General features: G+C 37.2%; 1 protein-coding gene across 1 annotated transcript; it reads left to right on the top strand.

The window, feature by feature from the left end:
- Window positions 1-1,245: 1,245 nt before the first annotated feature.
- Window positions 1,246-19,232, top strand: dusp22a (dual specificity phosphatase 22a). Its single transcript, XM_085354179.1, has 7 exons — window positions 1,246-1,554; window positions 2,321-2,354; window positions 2,987-3,069; window positions 4,432-4,481; window positions 7,331-7,405; window positions 7,617-7,788; window positions 17,851-19,232. The coding sequence occupies exons 1-7, from the start codon at window positions 1,534-1,536 to the stop codon at window positions 18,046-18,048; spliced, it is 633 nt and encodes a 210-aa protein (XP_085210305.1). The 5' UTR covers window positions 1,246-1,533; the 3' UTR covers window positions 18,049-19,232.
- Window positions 19,233-19,901: the final 669 nt, after the last annotated feature.

A 19,901-nucleotide genomic window follows, 5' to 3' on the forward strand; every position in this document is an offset into this window, starting at 1 on the left:
ATAAAATTATTCTTAAGGTTGAAATATATCTAATATATATATGTATATATGTTTGTTCATTATTTTCTGTAACTATAATCCTGAATTTTGAGTACATTTTGGTCTATGGACTGCTGAATATTGCTCCAGTACCTCTGAGGAAAATAAGATGCAACTATTTGGCTGTTTCTTTTTCTACCGAAGGGTGTAATGAACTGGTTCTTATATAGCCCTTTTCTACTCTATCTGAGCACTCAAAGTGCTTTAGACAACTCTGTTCACCCATTTGCACAAGCACAATGCTCATTATGTAACTGCTTTCCAACATTTACTTGTGTTTACAGCAGCTTGGGGTTAGTTGCCCAAGGATATTTGAATTGCAAACTGGAGCACACTGGAGTCAAACCACCAACCTTCCAATAACTAAGTGGCCTGCTCTACCGCCTGAGCTGTGATGGAGTTTATCAGAATCAGAAAAAGTTGTGGAGGAATTTGCATGACAATTTTTACAAGATGTATGTCTTGGTTGGTTGAAATCTGGGATATTCATTACTTTTGTGAGGTAAGGGAAATGTGTGTCATATCTTTACAAACATCACATTGACAGAAAAAGTCGGAAAACATCCTGTGCTTTTATGGGAGGACAAGTAGCCCCAAGGACCAGAATTTAAAGCCAATGTTTTACCATTATTGCCCGAAGAAAAGTGGCCTAACTGCGCAATACTGCTCTGAGGCAACAGACCAAAAATGGTGTTTTAGTAAATAAATTAAATCAGAATCTGCCATAAAAACTTATTTCAATTTAAACATGCATAAAAATGAAATCATACTTAGCAGCAGCTAGCACTATAAGCTGTGTCTTGGCCCCGGAAAGGATTGCTCCGCCCCCAGATCAAAGATCAAAACCTCATCTACTCGTTAATTAGCTAAACACGGAGGTGTCTTGTGTCACAAAATAATAATAATGATCACCAAAAATGTTGTTTGCTGCCTGAAGGCATCAGCATACCATAGAGGGTTAACATTAAAGACTAAACAACCACACAGGGTTAGATTACGAAAAATGTTCAAATCCAGCTGGGGCTGAGGCGAAATTGCAGCGATAACTATGGGTTTTCTGTGTTCCTCATAAAATTACGTTTAAATCTTATACTGTATACTAGGTCTGATTGTGACTTTATCTCTAGCTTCCCCCTGAAGGTGTAAGCTGAGAAAGCACAGTTGTTGTGTCGCCTGCTGTGATGTCACACGCCGGATGAACCCGCAGATGCACCCACTTCACGTCAAAACAATCCGGAAGACGACACAGCATGATGGAACTGTTGTTGGGGCTGAAACGAGGTCAAAGCTAACACAAATACAAGTGGGTTTTAAAGCAGTTTAATCTAATAATGCTGTTAAATATGCAAAAGTAGCGTCTGAAGCGAAGGTTATTTAACCGCTTAAAGAGTCCAGTCACACAGGCTAACCTCGCATTTTGGATTCAAAGTCCATATCCTAGCTCTTTAACGCATTAAAGTCTTTTAGCTAACCGCAGACTGTTCCAGGGATACCATGGGCAACGGAATGAATAAGGTAGGTTTGCTGTTGTTGTTTATGTCATGTCATTACGCTGTTTGGGGGTGTTTTTGATGGTTAAAAGTCCAAAGCGATGCTGGTGAACGCAGGCGCCAATCACTGGTCGCTAATCAATCACGTGACACGCTCTGCCCTGTCAAAAAAAAACCCAAAAAAGACAAAATTTGGATCCAAGCCAGGGCTCTTGTGCTAGACTCTAACCTACAATACTGTTGTATGCCAACCTTAAGTTAAGTGTCTGTGTCTGCATGTCATGTTTTGATGCTGTGATATTGCACTGTCATTGTTAATTGACAGTTAAAAGGGTCCTCCTAAAAGAAAAAGCTAACTCATGTTGTTTTTATTAAAAAGTAAGATTGTTTATATCGATTTCTTCCTAAAAATGAAATTGTCATCCGCATCTATTTTGAGCTGCCACAACAATGTTCAGGTACTGTAGTGAGATATTTCATTAGAATCAATCCAGCACTTCATTACCTTCATACAGCTATTGTTCCATAGGTATAGTACCAAAGCTGTACAGTAACACTCAGTGGCCGTTTGCCACCCATCACATCATTCAGATAACCATGCATCATTGCTTCAAGCCTTGTATGGCCATAAGGAACGTTTCCTTTGCTCGTAGCTCCACTAGGATCTTTAGCCTTAAGCTTTAAATCCAATCTGGCTCGAATCAGAACATTTGTTCTTTTCATGCGAGGTTCTTGAAGCTGAATTGTAATGAACATCTAAGTGCAACATGTCTGTGACTGCTCCTTCACAGGTTGTTGATGGACTCTACCTTGGGAATATAAGAGGTAAGACAAACATGTATGTAGATTTATTGCTTTAATTACATACAGTATAGAAAGCCCAGTTGGGCCAGGTGTTCGGTGTAGCATTAGAGTACAATATTTTGCTCTGAGCACACTTTACATATTATCATTAATTCTCAAATAATGTTTAATTAGGGGAATTTTAACTCAACATAACTTAATCTTCTATATGAAAAAGTGAAAGCAGATTTTTAACATAAGCCCTCCCTTTTAAGCACATATATTCGTAGCTTAAAGAGTAAAATAATGTAATATTGTAAAGTCTCGCCCACAAGAAAATTAAACTGCTACAATGTGTGGCATAAAAACTAAAATAACAATCCAGAGCCTTGTGTTTCACTCTAGTCCGATGCAACCTCCTCAAGTTAATATGGCATTTGGAACATTCTAACTTTAGCTGCCTTGATGACGGTAAGAGTATAATGGCTAAATATAGCTAAAATGACAGGGACAAGTGACCACTTGCCCATCTGTACTAAGTAATGTTGCAGGATAACAAACTACTCACAGACCTGCTTCTGTAGCTGCTTGTAACGGGTCAAAGTCATGATTGTTTGTGTAAGATTCATACCAAAGGACCTGTTGAGATATGTTTCCCTCTCTCCTTGTCACAGATTCAGAAAACAGAGAAAGTTTATCTAAGAATGGCATCACACACATCCTGTCTGTGTACAACAATGCAAAACCGGTGTTTGAGGTTAGTGGGAAATCATGGTTAGTATTTCTGGATGTATTATGATTAAAAATTGCTACTTTCTGTGGAAAATCTTACCTGGTGTTTTTTTTTAAGGTCATGCGTGCAATGTTAATGATGTAATTTGTGCTTTCAGCCATCTGGGGGTGGTGATGAGTTATGGTTGGATTGCTTTGAAGTCTTGCGACTGAGATTGACAGATAAATTATGAGGTTCATGTGTATTAAAAGACAGAATCTTATTTTGTGTAAAACTGAACTTTTTTTTACTCTGGTAAAGAAAAAGGTTAAGTGTGAGAAATATGATTTAGAACACCGATATTCACCACCGTAGTATATCTCTGTAAGTTTCACATTGTCTCTGGTTTCACACACTGCTTACTGTAAATGCATTGTTTTGAGTGTTGGACACTGACCAAGACCAGGGGAACACATTAGATATTGATCTACAACCAGACTGACAAAAGGTTACAATGTTTTCTAAACAAAAACAAAATTCTAAAAAACCCCATGCCTCATATATATATTAACTGAAAATTGTACAAATAAAACAGAAGAAATATAAAAAATATATGTATGCTTATTTTTAAATTGATTCCAGCAATATCTTCCAGAAAAGGGACGTGTTTACTACCGTGCGTGCCGCTTCCTATTTTAATACAAACCTGTAAACGTTTAGAAACTAAGGACACCAATTACTATAATTTCTTTTTACGTATAAATTTAGCTTCTGTCAGTTTGGAGCCTCCTTTGTTGTATTGTTATGACAGATTTTTTTGTAATCTGCCACAAAAATATCAAAGTCAGTTGATCACAGAGACGCTTGTATTACTCAAGACATGCTTATTTTAAATGCAGAAAGCTTTGGCAGCTTATGTTAATACACAATTTATATTGTTCAGCATTACTATGTTGCCTATGACATCAAAGGTCATTGGGGTTTGAAACGTGTTGTGATAATAAACAGTCCCTCTCGTCTCCTCTTCATAGAATAGAGTAGATTGCAATAGCTCTTTGCTGTCATTGTACATGTACAACAAACTTGTTGGGGCTCCATGCCAACTGTGGCTTTAACTGGTTTTAAGCTTGTTTTTGCATCCAGTAATTTCTTTTTAATCTATAATAATGTCATTCTTTAAATAATATTATACACCATGTGTGATGAAATCTCAAATACTTAAAATTGTAATCTGGGAAAGTATTCTTAGTCTTACACAGAGCGCTGAATTTCTTTTGAAGACACTGTGTTTTTGAGATGCTACTACATCATGTCACTAATTCACTTGAGTGTCTTTTTATTAGTATTACACAACTTGTCCAATATTTAGTTGCCTGTCTCCTAACATTTTTCACTAATGTTTTGCAGGACATGACATACCTTTGCATTCATGCAGCTGATGCTTCCAGCCAGAACCTGTGAGTAAACACGTACATGAAGGTTTAAAAACATTGGTGGATTCTTTTTCACCCTCTAGTCTTGGTTCCTTTGCAAATTTCAAAATGTATGCAGTAGACTATTTATAGGAGAGGAGAAGAGCAGTAACTCAAACAGTAGTCATACATAGGAGTTACAGCCATCTAATGATAGATTAAAGTTATTTAATATTCACTTCATTTCATTCTGTTCCTAAAGACTGAGCAAAAGAGGGCTTTTATTTTTTCACGTGCTTGTGAGAGAAAGGTTAAGTGAAAAAATAACAGATGAGTAAGTATGTTTAATGTGTCACTGTTCATCCAGAGTCTGACTTGTTGCTGCTCTGGGAGCTGGCGCTAACACGACACATTAGTCATAGCAGTCTTTGACCTCACACATCCCTTGTTGCTTTAAGTTTGCAGCATGAACTGAGGGGACAGTAAAGAGCCATTATTCAGTTGGAGTTTAAGCATTAAACTTTAGTGTCATATGACCCTGGTTGATGGCTTACTTTAAGGTCTTTATTGGCGTTGGAGAGGAATTACGTTGTTATGTCTGCACTAGTGCCCTACGTGGTTAGTCAGGGTTCATGCATAGGTACAAGTGGGACATTAGTAGGAATTTGATAAATCTCCAGTATATTATGTCAAAGACTTTACCTTGTTGGGTCAAAAAATCTCAGCGTTACTTTGAGCTCCACAGTTACTCAACCTCTCCTTGATTTGAAGGGGAACTTTATTTGCTTTAGTTTGTAAAAAAGTAGTACTGAGTCAAATGTAACTTAGTGAGAACTGAGGTTTAGTGGCTGGTTGGAAGTTGATGATTGTTGGGCTGGAGATGTCTGACCTCCACTGTCGCAATCAAGCGTCCTTCCCTCAGGCAGCAGAGGAAGGAAACCTAAGTGTGACATCTGGCTGTTTGCATCGACCACCCAGGGCTTTAATAAACCCCCTCTGTCACAATCACTGGTCTGAGTGATGCGAGGGTGAGGCCAACTGCCGTCCCACCATGCATGCCATGATCTAGGGGCCCCTGTCATTACATGTGATGGCCTCTGTTACATGGTGATGGTACACAGCAGAAACTGTCTCACATTTTGTAAAAGTTTAAAGCTTTCTGAAAAACCTTAACCTCTATGATTGCTTCAGTTCAGCAGAAAAGGATTAAGGTTGATGTGCTTAGATACTTCCTCGCTAGGAATCATCACATACTATACAAAAAAAAACTAAAGTGACAGCAAATCTTAGACCTATGTCCTAAATCACTGAAATAATACTAATACAGCAAAACTGTGGTCAGACTGCAGAAACAGCCCTTTTTTTTAATTGTTATTTGTGCAGCAGACAACGAGGAGCATAACAAAATAAATGTATCTAGCAACTAGCAAGCAGATTAAACCTATTTAAGCTTCTATGCATTTTGTGATGTCAGTGTTTTGTGAAATTCACACTGAAGACAGTAAATGCTATGAGGAATTCACACCCAAGACAGCAAGTGCTTAATTGAAATGGCATTAAATGTTATTTATATAGTTGCTAACAATGTATGTAGATATTTGTAGAGAGCCAGGGGTTCCCCTTTTTTTTGAACCTTCTCTGAGAAAGTCTGTTAGTGTGCGTAGAGCATGAAGGTGTAAACTTTTGCATTTGCATCAACGTGATGTGCTTTGGTCATAACTAAGGAAGCTCTTTTTTTAAAAATGATTTTTTGTTGTTGTTGTTGTTGTTTTAGGCATATTAATATAATAATATTTTTAAAAACCACCATAGAAATACAGAAGCTCATTTTGCATATTAAACATACAGTAATCTAACAGCTTTTTGTTGCTAGAGGACTATTTTTATTCCAGTGTTCTCCTATTCAGTTCTACTTAACCGTAAATGTTTGTCACAACTTAGTTTTCTGCATATTAAACAAGACTGCCGGAAACTTCTGTGCTAGGATGACAGAACAAAGTGCTGAGGAGACATCTTTTAAAGAAGAGTTTGGATCTCAGGAAGGAGGAAAAAAGTAAAGTGACAGTCTATTTTAGCCCCAGTCTGTTACCCTGTCTGCTATTGAGTAACCAGCATCTGCTCCTCAGGAGACCAGCGCTATCAGCCATGCAATTCTTGATTATGCAAAACACCAGCAGTGTTTTCCTGACAGTGTATAAGGAGGATATTTAAGGAGCAATAGCATTGCATTATGCTGCTTTATATTGGAAGATGTTTTGTGTGGATTTTTTGCAATCTTACAATTAGCGGTGATTTATTTTCTAAATTTACCCATGAAATGGCATTTGCTGTATTTTTGGTGTAAACCTAAAACGATGCCTCTGTTCGCACTGAGTAACCCAGCGCTGGAAAAAGACCAAATTTTGCAGTTAAGACAAAATGACGGCATTTACTTCCCTTGTCTGTCCCTACTGTCTGTGCTCTGGTCGACCACAGACTCTCTGTTTGAGCATACCCAACCTCTTTCTCACATGACAGCTTGGAGTAGCTAAAGGGAAAAAAAACACACCACAGTATGTTCTCCTGTTTCTGAGATATAACATAAATCTGTTGAAACTACCTCACACATTTCTGAACTTATCTCTAAATCTGAGAGTAATCTGTAGTTTCCACAGCTAATCTTAGTATATTATTATGGTTTTAACAACCTTTATGGAACCACAATGTTTGGGCCTTTAACACAGTTTCAGTTCAAGGTGGCCTTTTTCATATCCTATAATGTGTATTCCATTTTTAGCTTTACACTCCTTAAATGTTACTATGACCTTAGTAAAAGTGAACTGTTGTTTTCTGTTTGATGAGCAATACTATATTGACTCAGAAAACTTTACTGTGCTTTTTTTATGTCTTTCCAGACTGCAGCATTTTAAAGATTGCATTAGCTTCATCCATGAATGTCGCTTGAATGGTGGATCTTGTCTAGTTCACTGGTAGGTATTTACATCCAGCCAGCTTCCTACTCAAAACCAGAACAGGTCAGCCGTCTTTTTTAGGTACTTTCACAGTCAACATGACATTTGTCCTGATGGTTTGTGGCCTGTCCCATTTTTTTACCAGTTAACCGTAGGAAGTAAGGTATTAAACATCCAGCTGCTTAATGAAAAGAACCAAATAAGCCAAATGTCCTTTGTGTTCTTGCAGCCTTGCAGGTGTATCAAGGAGCACTACCATGGTGGTGGCCTACCTGATGACTGTCACCCACTATAGCTGGGAGGAGTGTCTGTCTGCTGTCAAAGCTGTTCGTTCCTTTGTTGGGCCAAACTATGGCTTCCAGCAGCAGCTGCAGGAGTACCAGACTACACAAGTCTCAGAGGTAAACATGCAAAGAAACAGAGAAGACATGAATGCACACACACTGTACACTACCTACAGAATGCATCCAATTCCCTTTTACTACTTCAGTGTTTCCGCTTAAAGTCAAATTTTAAAGTGCTTTTTCTAGCAGTAGCTTTGTGGTATACTGGCATTCTGTAGAAACTCTTGTGCTCTGTTATTTGTGATACAGACCCACACACATACATGCACACAGGATATGACACATACACCATTACACAGCACAGGCAGTCTGTGGTCAGTCTAGCAACTGTTAATCTGTTCAACTGATGCATACCTATTTATATTCTTTTTTTCTTTTTTTTTAATTGCTTGTAATTCTTGTTGAGGACAAGAAGTATTCGTTTGAAATGACAGATCTGAGATTTACAACTGGAAAACTAAACCAGCACACATCTTCTGTTATATGCAATGGTTTACAAACCCTCAAATATTTTAATATCACAATGGCATAATGGTCTTTTGTATACGCAAGCCAATTACTCATTTAGTCAATCAGTAATCCAGTCTTTAAAATAGTACATAAGTTCTTAATATTGCATTCAATCACTAACACATCTTAGTACTAACTCTTAGGTTCAGAACTCATAGCAAGGGTTTCTAATGCTCCTCTGCTGCACATCAAGGAGGATCATCTCTGCATTTCTCACCTTTCTAAAAAATAGCTTGTGTTTTGTTTTGTTTTTGCCACCAGCAGCTTCACAGGTTTGCATAGCTGTTTTAACTTTTAGAATGCCTAATTTGTGATCACACATTTAAAAAAACATTCCTGTAATGTTTTTAGTTTTGATTCATGCACTTTCAGATATTACCTTGCTTTTTTCTTATATATAAATACATATATGCATAAGGTTGTCGTCAAGTTTACATCCACTCATCATGGGCATGAATGTCATTGTAATTTTGGGTTTTCATTGGGTGGAATCATTATGCAGCATACATCTTCAGTAACTTTAAAAAAACAAGAAGTGGGTGCACAAGTTTGAAGTTATTTTAGATTTTGTCTAATTCATACAGGATCGAAAGTAAAAATACATGCTCAAATATATACATACACCCAGACTAATATTTAGTTAAATGTTTCTTAGCAAGTTGCACATCGATCATGAGTGGCATCCATGTCCTTCTGTGGCCAGCTTATTCTTCCAGATGGGTAGCTGATGACCAATAAAGCATGTGTATTATAATATCTTAGATCTTATTCCCTCTATTGAGCTGGCTTCTGATCATCTTTTTTTTTTTTTTACCTCATGGAGGTACTTCCAATGTGTAGATTACTGAGTTTTAGACTTTCTTCTCATCATTCCAAGCCATACTCAGGTTAGACTACTGTTCTTAGAGTCTTGATGTTTTGCTCTATCAACCAGTAGATGGCACTTTAGCCAGTCTGAACACCTGGATGAACACCTGCTGTTAGCATCCCACTTATTTGTTTTTTGCCAGGCTTTTGTGAAGTGCAGTTAGCTTCTTTACCCAGTACGTTTGGATGTCAGGTCCTGGTCCTATTCAGGTCTTAATTCTGGAGACTTGTTATTGAATGTTTTTTCTTCTGAAAGGTTGCTTTGGTCTGCTCTTAGGCTGGTGTTGTGTGACACCTTTCTCTCCAAGATGTTCTTTCACTATTGCTCCTTTTAAGCTCTGCATGGATTTGCCCTCATACTATTGTACTTGCAGCTGAGAGTGTACCCTGGATAGGTTTTGGGAGAAAAGGCCATTTATTCCCATGGCCTCTGTCCAGAGCTGTGAGCCTTTGTTTCGTAGATTCTATGGACAACTTGTTGCACTTCCTATTGATCCAGGACCTAACTCCCATGACACACTTCTACACCTCTCGTAACCAACTAAAGGACTTACCACTATAAATTTTAAATAAAACAACTCAGATGCAGTTGAAGTGCAAACTTTCAGCTTTAATTTGGTGGGTTGAACAACAAAAAAAAAAAGGGGAACTAAAGAATTTTTAACACACTCCCTTCATTTCAAGGGCTCAAAAGTAATTGGAGAAATTGAAAAACTAAAATTGAAATGTTCATTTCAAATACTTGGTTGAAAACCCTTTACTGGCAATGATAGCCTGAAGTCTTGAACTCATGGACATCATCAGATGCTGGGTTTCTTCCTTTTTAAAGCTCTGCCAGGCCTTTACTGCAGCTTCTTTCAGTTGCTGTTTGTTTGTGGGCCTTTCTGTCTAAAGTTTAGTCTACAACAAGTGAAATGCATGTTTATTGTGCTTAAGATCAGGTGACTGACTTGGCCATTCAAAAATATTCCACTGGGTTGCTTTGGCTGTATGTTTTGCGTCATTGTCCTTTGTCATTGTATTATGAAATGCTGCCCAATCAATTTGGCTGCATTTAGCTGGATTTGAGCAGACAGTACGTCTCTGAACACCCCAAAAATTAATTCAGCTGCTTCTGTACTGTGTCACATCATCAATAAGACACCTTAATGCCCACTCACATCCTGGGCCATTTGACCTCAGGAAATCACATGATAGGGTGGGGCTAGGTTTCACAGTGAGCTCACCCGAAACCTTGGCTGATTGTGACCTACACTCATTTTCACACCTTGGCTCGTGTGATTAGGTAGAGGTCCCTCTTGGGGGGACACTCCCGCAGGGCTTAAATCTGGAACTCTCCACATTTTGACCCTAGAACTGAAGAAGCTTCTCAGATGAGAGGTGAAACATCTTCAAGCAACAAGTCCAGACGCGTTTCTTTCCAAGCTCCTTAGATTACGATGACCTGGATGACTGAGAACCTTCACAGACATCATCAGTAAACAGTAGTGTCCCAGTGCCACTGGCAGTTATGCATGCCCAAGCCATCATACTGCTTCCGCCATGTTTTACAGATGATGTGGTATACTTTGGATCATGAGCTGTTCTTATAATGTACTCTATACCTGTTTTTTCTTGCCATCATTCCAGTAGAGGTTGATCTTGGTTTCATGTGTCCAAAGAATGTTTTTTCAGAACTGCGCTGGCTTTTTTAGATGTTTTTTTTTTTTTTTCTCAATCTAGCCTTTCTATTCTTGAGGCTTATGAGTGGCTAGCACCTTGCTGTGAACCCTCTGTATTTAATTTCATGCAGTCTTTTTTTTTAAATTTTTTATGGTGGACTTGAATATCGCCTACCTCCTGGAGAGTGTTGTTCACTTGGTTTGCTCTTCACCATGAAAATGATTCTGCGATCATCCACTACTGTTGTCTTCTGTGGATGTCTGAGTTCACTAGTGCTTTCTTTCTTTTTCAGGATTTACCAAACTGTAGATTTGGCCACTACTAATATTGTAGCAATTTCTCAGATGGGTTTTTTCTGTTTTCGCAGCTTAAGGATGGCTTGTTTCGCCAGCCTTTGGGTCAACTGTCCAAATACAGTGGGAATTAAGAAACTGCACCAAAGTTTAGAAGAACTAAACTATGAATCAGATAAAGTCCACATAGTCCAGAAATAAAAACATGGCAATGCAAAGTACCATAATAGGTCCCCTTTAAATGTGAATTTTAACTTCCTATTGTATGGTTTATTCTAGAAAATATTTCCAGGTAAGTATGGTTGTGTATTTAAAGAAAATCTCAAATATATCCATGGTTTCCTTTAGCTTCAGCCATGTGGTGGACGCTTGTTGGCAACATTAAGAGTGGTCCTTCTCCTAACTTGAATTTAACAGAAAAGCTCACCTTTTTGTAAACCTGACTTATCTTGGTGCCTACGCCTAACCAAAAGCAAGACAAAGCCTAAGTAAACAAAAGTGAAAATGAAATTAAACAGTTCATGAAACAGGACACAAACTGTGGTCTCCAGGTTCACAGTTTTGTGATTTTAAACCACTGCCACCCTAACTGCCAGTATACTCTTTAAAACAAGTATTCTAAGTATCAGTTGCATGTTTACATTATAACTATCCAAAACATGTTTCAAACAACAGTTATTAACCAGATAAGTTTAGATTACTTCAGTTGTTCCCAAACTTTCTACCATTAGTTTAATAGTAAAAACTAATTTGTTTAATTAACCATACATTTTTAATTTATTGGTAATGTTACTGTAAAGTGTTTTAATAATAATAATTAATATATATATATATATATATATATATATATATATATATATATATATATATATATATATATATATATATATATATATTAGATAGATAGATAGATAGATAGATAGATAAAATGTTTAAGCCAGTGTTTGAAATAATATTTCAAACACTGGCTTAAACATTTTGCATAATTTTATCTAATTTATTTAGCGATAGCTCTAACTGTGATTCCATTCCATTGGCACTTAAGTAGTCGTTGCACACAGAAGGGGAACTGTAGGGGGTTTGCTGGGATTGCATTAGCTCGGTACTGCTCATCACGTGTTTAACCATTACTGTCAGCATCTTGCAAAATAACATGACTGGAAAAAAAAATGGTCATTATTTGTAGACTTTGCATTGACTTCGAGGATTTAAAGGGAAATAGGTTTTGTGTATTTGTGATTTTCCCACATGTGTCTCAGATAGAAAGTGAAGAATCTGAATTCAGCAATGTCTTCAATACAGCTCTAGCAACATTGTGTATCAGTGGTCATGGTTGCAGTGCATGTGAGATACAGCGTAATATACATAGTGACTAAAGCTTTGTAGTCTGTAGACATTCTGTAAAAGTTCAACAAAGGTTAGAAAAACAAGTTCCTGAAACTGAATGAAGCAAAACAGCTCCAGGCTTTTTAAATTTCAATTTCTCTAAAAAGCCTTAAATTTATCTATAAATTTGCTACATATCATAATATTGTAACCCAGCCAAATGCTCGCTTGTAACTGGATCACTGAGTTGTCATTTACAAAAAGAACAATCTGACAATTGGAAAGCGTGTTTGTGTGGGTGTGCAGGTGCACTGGTGAGTGGTGGCAGTGATGACCACAGATCTATCTGCTTATGAGTAGCATGATGAATTTAAAAAGGTGCAGATCTTTCATGTTGCCTTCATTGTGAAGTTGGGCAATAAACTGGAGCCTTGTCAGAATTTACTAATGTTATGACTTGAACAAATTCATCACTGGGTGAGCTTCTACCGATTTTATGAGTTTCTACTTTCAGTTTGTGTACCACGTGAAACACTTCTGACATGATTCATGTTCTTTATCAAGATGGTATAATGACAGATAAGAGCAGGTGTTGTACAGGATTCGGATATGACTGAGTTTATTGATGGCTTATCTTAAATCTTTGCTTTGAATTGTTATTAATTTTTACAGTTCTGTTAATATTATGAGTCAGTTGTGCTCTGTTTGGTTTTTAGGGTGAGTGTGACAGTACTAATTTTAGGAAGATGGAGACTTTCACTTCATTAAAGAGTAAGGTATTGCACAAAATAATTGAAGAATTCCTGGACATCATTACAGCTCCTCCCTTTTTGACCTTTTATTAAACAAACGTTTAAATGTTTACTGCAAAGTAATGCTGCTGCATATAATACACTTATTGATAACCACCCCTTCTAGCGACTTCTAGTGTTTATATCTAGCTCTGAAAAGTCAATAAACTGTACTACAGTTCGACCTGGGCAATGTGAGGAAAATCTAATATTGTTTTTTTTTTTTTTTAAAGCTGTATCACGATACACAATACATATATATATCACGATATGTTTAAATAACCTCCAAAAACAAGTGTTATTTTCAAGCATGTAGTGCCTGAAATTGCACTGGTATACTCATTCAAATCAACCATTCAATATTTTTTTCCAACTTTGAATACAAAAAACATCTGAATGAATCGAAATGTTTTATTTTAACCATTTTTTAACCATCAGTTGCACAGAGGTTTTTCACATATGATAGTACTGTCACAGTAAGACTCTTTCTGTGGTCAACCCTAGACCAAGAACATTCACAGGTATCGCAGCTGGTTTATTTAACATTTTCTTTGGTGTGTAGGGAGACATTGACATGCAGAGTTTTAAAACATTGTTCATTTTGCAATGAATGACTTTTCAGCTGGTGGGAAAAATTTGGGGTACTGCTACCTTTTGCGGCAATAGTTTTACAGCACGTTTTGCAAATTACCGCATTTTGTTTGATGTCCTCCTTGTGAAATACAAATGACAGTGAGTCTCATCCTCTCGCTCCTCTGAAATTCCCACTGTTGCCATATTTCTCGCTACCTGGTAGTATATAAACACACATGCTCACCGCATGTGTACCAGGTAGAACATTTTTCGGTTGGGAGGGGCTGATTAATGATGCATTTGCAGCATGTGGGGGAAAAATAAACCTCACAGTGAATTACATGCAGACAGTTCAATATTGCCATGGAAATTTATACTTGATGGTTACGATAAAGCCACTTTAACCGTCGTACATGGGAAAACTTGCAATATATCGAACATAGTCTATATATCACCCACCCCTAACTACAATCATTTGAAGGAGTTCACTTCGGTGTTATTGGATCAGGAAACAAACTTTTTTTTAACAATTTGGAGCAGCAAATTTTCATTCAACTCTCTCTTGCGCTCTCACTTACATGCACACACACTTCCCTTTTAAACGCATAAGACAGTTTAAATTAAATTAAAATATACTTTAAATATAAATAATATAAATACTTCATAGAAGGTTCAAAATACACTTGTATCTCTGGTGACATAGATATGTATCTATATATAGTAGAGATGGACCGATCCGATATTACGTATCGGTATCGGTCCGATACTGACCTAAATTACTGGATCGGATATCGGAGAAAAATAAAAAATGTAATCCGATCCATTAAATATCACGAAAGCACCTCACAAAACTTGCAACACGCCGTAACTCACCTCAGAACGTATGCATCACGTGATAGAGCAGCTGTGGCATGCAGGACCTGTCGGTGGTCTGGATAACATGTGGAGCTTCGCTAGCAACCCGGCATTTCATCTCCGACAAAGTTATCCCCGAGAGAAGTAAAGCAAGTGTGTAAGTCCATCTCTGAATGTTTGTAAAGCATTCCCACGTTAAGCTTAACAAGCGACTGCCTCTCGCTCTCCGGCTGCTACTTCAATCGTGAAACTGCTTAAATCAGCTGATCGGCTTTTCTGTCGCGAGTCTGTCTCTCGTTTGTTTTTGGTCCACTTTGCGCCAGAAAGAGGAAACCAGCGGCTGAACAACAGCAGCACGTTTAAGCTTGATCAGCTGTTGTTAGAATTTATTTAATATTAATTTCTACACCAGGATCTTTTTCTACGTAGCTGACGGCTGGTAACTGTGCAGGGGCGGATCTAGCAAAGTTTAGCCAGGGGGGCCGATAGGGCATTAACTGGGAAAAGGGGGCACAAAGACATACTTTTCTTTCTTATTCTCATTTAAAATGTCTAGCTTTTAATAAATAATTATCTGACACCCAAAGTTTTAATTTGATGTAAAATGAATAGAAGTCAATTACTGTACATAGTGACTATTAAGTCTAATATATATACCCTAGTAAGCTATAGTACTTTTTACTTTGGGAAGGTACCATCTGTGCAGTCTGCAATTTTGTTGAAGAAAGATGTTGAATCTATTTAATATTTCTTGAAAAATAATTGATTTCTGTGCATTTTTTTTCACACTGCATCAAATTAAGGTTGATTACGTCGATTAAGCATCATGAGGTGGCGCGTGAGGGGTGGTTCCCTATTTTTTATTTATTTAATTTTGTTGTTGCTGGGAGTTGGAACCCTATTAGTTAGGTTGCTTAATATTTACGCTAAGTACTCTTTAAAATACCAGAATAGGGAGGATGGTGTAGGTCTAAGTTTATTAGATTGATCAGTATTGCTGAACTATGAAATATTTTTTTTGTATACAGGTATAACAGAATAGCTTTAGTGTAGTTGTTGTTTTAAACTTGAGTATGAACTTGCAGACTTGCAAAATGCAGCAAGATATTTTAAAAAACAGTTTTGTTGATTAAAAAACACTATATCGGATTCATATCGGTATCGGCAGATATCCAAATTTATGATATCGGTATCGGTATCGGACATAAAAAAGTGGTATCGTGCCATCTCTAATATATAGATATATATATATGATCACAAAGCTGCACAAATTGCATATAGGTTTAGAAAAAGAGGAACAAGAGAGTTGCATTTTCCATGAAAAAAACTAAACAAGTGTGTCACCATTTTAATTGCGCTACTTTCTGTAAATTTAGCTTTTCGGTATGAATACTCAAACTATTCTTTTGACATGTTCTCTAATGAAACTTGGGTGGATATGTATTTATAGCTTATAATCCACCTGTTTCTCAATGTTAAGCAGACTAATGTACTGTTTGAAGACACTGTAGATGTGGTATGAGGCAACTATGTTTCAAGGAGATCTGTGAATTTTAGGGAGGACAATTTATGTTGTATATTTGTTATTGTAACTTACAGTATGAATACAGTTATAATAAAAAGTCACTATACTAGCAAATCTAAAAAAAAAAACTAATATTGTAAAAGTTTGTTGTTTTTTTTAAAATTTCAAATAACTTAGTACACTTTACATTTTAAAATTATGTCCTGAATTCATTACATGGTGAAACATTGCAATTTTTTGTTTTAATTGTGTTGATATGGATTTTAGCTCATGAAAATCTGAAGATTACTATTCAGTCAGTGTAAATATTGTGCATGTCTCAGTCTAGTTCAATACATGCAACCACAATCATGGGAAAGACTGCTGAGTTGACAGTTGTCCAGATGATCATCAACGCCCTCCCCAAGGAGGGCAAGCCACAGGAAATCATTGGTTAAAAAAAACTTGCTGTTCCCAGAGTGTTACATGAAAGCATATTAATGGTAAGCTGACTGAGGGGGGAAAAATGCGGTAGGAAAAGTAACTGGGATGACCACAGCCTTGAGAGTAAAGTTGAGCCAAGAAATTGGGTGAATTTCACAAGGAGTGGACAGAGGCTGGTGTTAGTGCATCAGGAGCCAACAAAGCACAGTCTTTGGCAAAGGAGCTACAACTGTCGCATTCATAATATCAGTCATATCCTGAATCGGAGACAGTATCAAAGGAGACTTATGTGCTGAGGAGAAAAAGAACTGGACTTTTGCTCAGGGGGACAAAATCCTCTTTTTAGGTGAAAGTAGAAGTTTATTTGGGAACTTAAGTTCTAGAATCTGAAGAAAAACCATAGAGGCACTGAATCCAAGGTGTTGGAAGTCCAGCGGGACGTTTCCACAGTCTGATGATTTGGGGTGCCATTTTTTCTTTTGGTGCTTTTTGTGCTTAGTCCAGTCAAAGTCAGTGCAGCTGTCTACCAGATTTTTAGAGTACTCCATGCACACATCTGCTGACAAGCTTTATGGTGATGCTGGTTTCCTTTTCCAGCAGAACTCATCACCTGCCCACAGTGTCTCATGCCAAATGCCAGAAAGTTGATTCTATTCATCTAGTTGTAGTGTTTTTAGTGGGAGAAACATTTTGTCACTCATCTAAGTGACGAATGCTCCAGATGATCATGGATGATTGAGCATGCATCAAGACTCTGCTACCAAATGGTTTGGTAACCATGGCATTACCATGCTTGACTGGCCAGCCAACTCTCTATTGCATCTGACCTTAACCCCACTGATAAACTATGAGGAAGACAAGAAACACCTGAACCAAAAATAAAGACAGGCTAAAGCCGTGCTTGCGGCACTGCCGAAGTGTTCAGTAACACCTCAGCAGTGCCACAAGCTAATTGCTTCGATGCCACACTCCACTGATGCAGTATTTAGTGGTAAAGGAGCTCAAAGTATTGTGTATTAATGAACGTACTTGTCAGAAGTTGGATATTTCTTATGGTAAATTCTTTTTCAATTTGAAAAAATGTTATTAATTTGAGATACTGGATTTCTGATTTTTATAAGCTATGAATTATTGTCATTAAAAAAATAAAACAAATAAGGCTTGAAATATTTGCCTGTTTCGTGTATATAAAATATATGGCAGTGAGTTATGTAAAATTGTATTATGTAGTTTGATCTTAACCATAAAAAATGTTATTTTAATTAACTGTTTTCCTTTCCCCTCTCTTCTTCAGTACAGAGTATGGTTACGGTCAAGTTTCCGTCCCAGTCCATTCAATGACCAGGAGCAGGTGGGTGCCCTGCTGAGCCAGTACACAGAGCAACAGCAGAGCCAGAAGAGGGGAGGTGATCACAGCTGGATAACTGTCAGTGACTACCCATCCATGCGATCCAATGCTGATGCTGATGGTGATGATGAAGGAAGCGGCTGAAACACAAGTCTGGTCATGCCAAACTTGTTCCCATTGCTGCCTGGAAATAGGAAGCACCCACTATTCTGTACTCATTTCCAAATCAACCCTCAGTCATATCTAACCTACATGTATTCATACAACTCTAAAAGCATAAGATAATATCGAGCACTTTTTACTTTATTCGCGTCTGTTTTTTTAAGAAGAGATGGAGGTTGATTTAGAATTGTGCTACAGACCTATAACCACTACCAGTACCCGCCACAGTCCCTTACAACCAAAACAGGGGTATTGGTGCTCACAGACGCCTTACTCTAAACACCTCAGCACCTTAGCCATGATGAGTGATGACCTTTGTTTCCACATGGACTCCTGCAATGTTCAGCTCAGCAGCCTTAATGCCATAATCAACTAACGGCATCTTAAATGAACATTTTGCCTATAGTTATATAAATATCTAGTCTGTTAAATCTCAGTTAAATCTAAAACCAAACTGATGGTTGATTTGATACGTACAAGTTTGCATATCAGCACTGCTTTTTGTGTTTGTAGGTTTGACAGCATGAAATTTGTTGTTACATTCATCCTACCTATAAATAGCTGCAACATACATCATAAGCATTGTACTAGCCACCTACAAAGATCACAAAACAATGAGTTTATCACTGCCTATGTAATTTACAGTATTCATGTTGACATAGTTGGATACTGCTCTTTCAGTATAGTTAGCACTTTCACTTTCATTTGGTTCATCGTAGAGAAAATTCCAAGCTGTGTACACACCACTTGTACCAATATTTGTTACAAAATCTAGTATCAGAAATCCACACCAAAACAACAAAACAAGTCTTTATATAAACTAGCAGAATATTGTGAGGCTAAAAAGAAAACTGTTATCAGTTCCCAGCAATTATTTCTTCTTTGCATTCATTGCAGGGCTGAGAGGACTGGTACTAAGTTATCCCTCACCAGGCACACAGGATTAAAGAAGAGCCAAACCTTTTTAAGTAGGTTGACACACGGAGACCGCACTGTGGACATTACAAATAAACCACTATGAGTGACACCTAAAAATATATTGAAAACAAGGCAAAATGTTCCTTTAAGTTTATTAACAGCAGGTTAAATTTGGGAATTTGAATTTAAAGTATAACTACATATTCAGGATGTCTGTAGTCCAAATGTTAAAGTCTTCCTGATTTTACCGAAGCTCTGATGTTATCTTTTTACTGTGTCAAAACAGATTTTTAAAGAATTTCTGTTTATAGTTTTGTGGATAATGTTTGTTGTCCTAATTGTGTATTTATGGTGTTTTGTTTGTTGTGTTTTATAATGAAATGCAGTGATGGAGAAATAATGGAATTGTTAATAAATCCACCCTATGAAGATAACGGTGTGTCTTTGTCTTTATAGTAAAACATAAAAAGCAGATTTAGCTTGAGATGTATATTTGAGGATAAAACGTTACAATGGTTAAAATAATGAAATTAATTTCATTTTTTTCCTTAAGGTTTTCATTGTTTGACATAATGAAACAAATATCAGTCTAAAATAAGGATTACGTTATGAAGCCAGCCTTCCAAGAAGTGAAGCGTAAGTCTTTCCTTGGAAATTATTCCTGCTGGGCCGGTGGGGTTGCTTCCAGTTTCCTCCTCTAAACAGCAGTATATCATTGAAAGTGTGTATTTACTTAATATTCCTGTACACACCAAGTGGGGTGGGGGGATTTTTGTAATCACATAGGCATGTCCAGACAGGTTAACTGTTGGCAGGATTTCCAGAACCTTACAGTTCAGCAAAATATTAAAATGCTAACTGGAAGTCTTCTCTTAGGACATGTATAATGAATTGAACTGTCAGTGCACCCCAGGGTG

This window comes from Diplotaxodon limnothrissa, linkage group LG1 (assembly GCF_057381915.1).
Source record: "Diplotaxodon limnothrissa isolate DT_005_m linkage group LG1, D_limnothrissa_male_GT1.1, whole genome shotgun sequence".
Classification (NCBI taxonomy): domain Eukaryota; kingdom Metazoa; phylum Chordata; class Actinopteri; order Cichliformes; family Cichlidae; genus Diplotaxodon; species Diplotaxodon limnothrissa.

Excerpts from the sequence above, each read along its gene's own strand:
- dusp22a (XM_085354179.1), top strand. The coding sequence starts at position 1,534 with ATGGGCAACGGAATGAATAAG. Across the intron at positions 2,355-2,986 it reads CTACCTTGGGAATATAAGAG|ATTCAGAAAACAGAGAAAGT; the intron begins GTAAGACAAACA and ends TCCTTGTCACAG. Across the intron at positions 3,070-4,431 it reads ATGCAAAACCGGTGTTTGAG|GACATGACATACCTTTGCAT; the intron begins GTTAGTGGGAAA and ends AATGTTTTGCAG.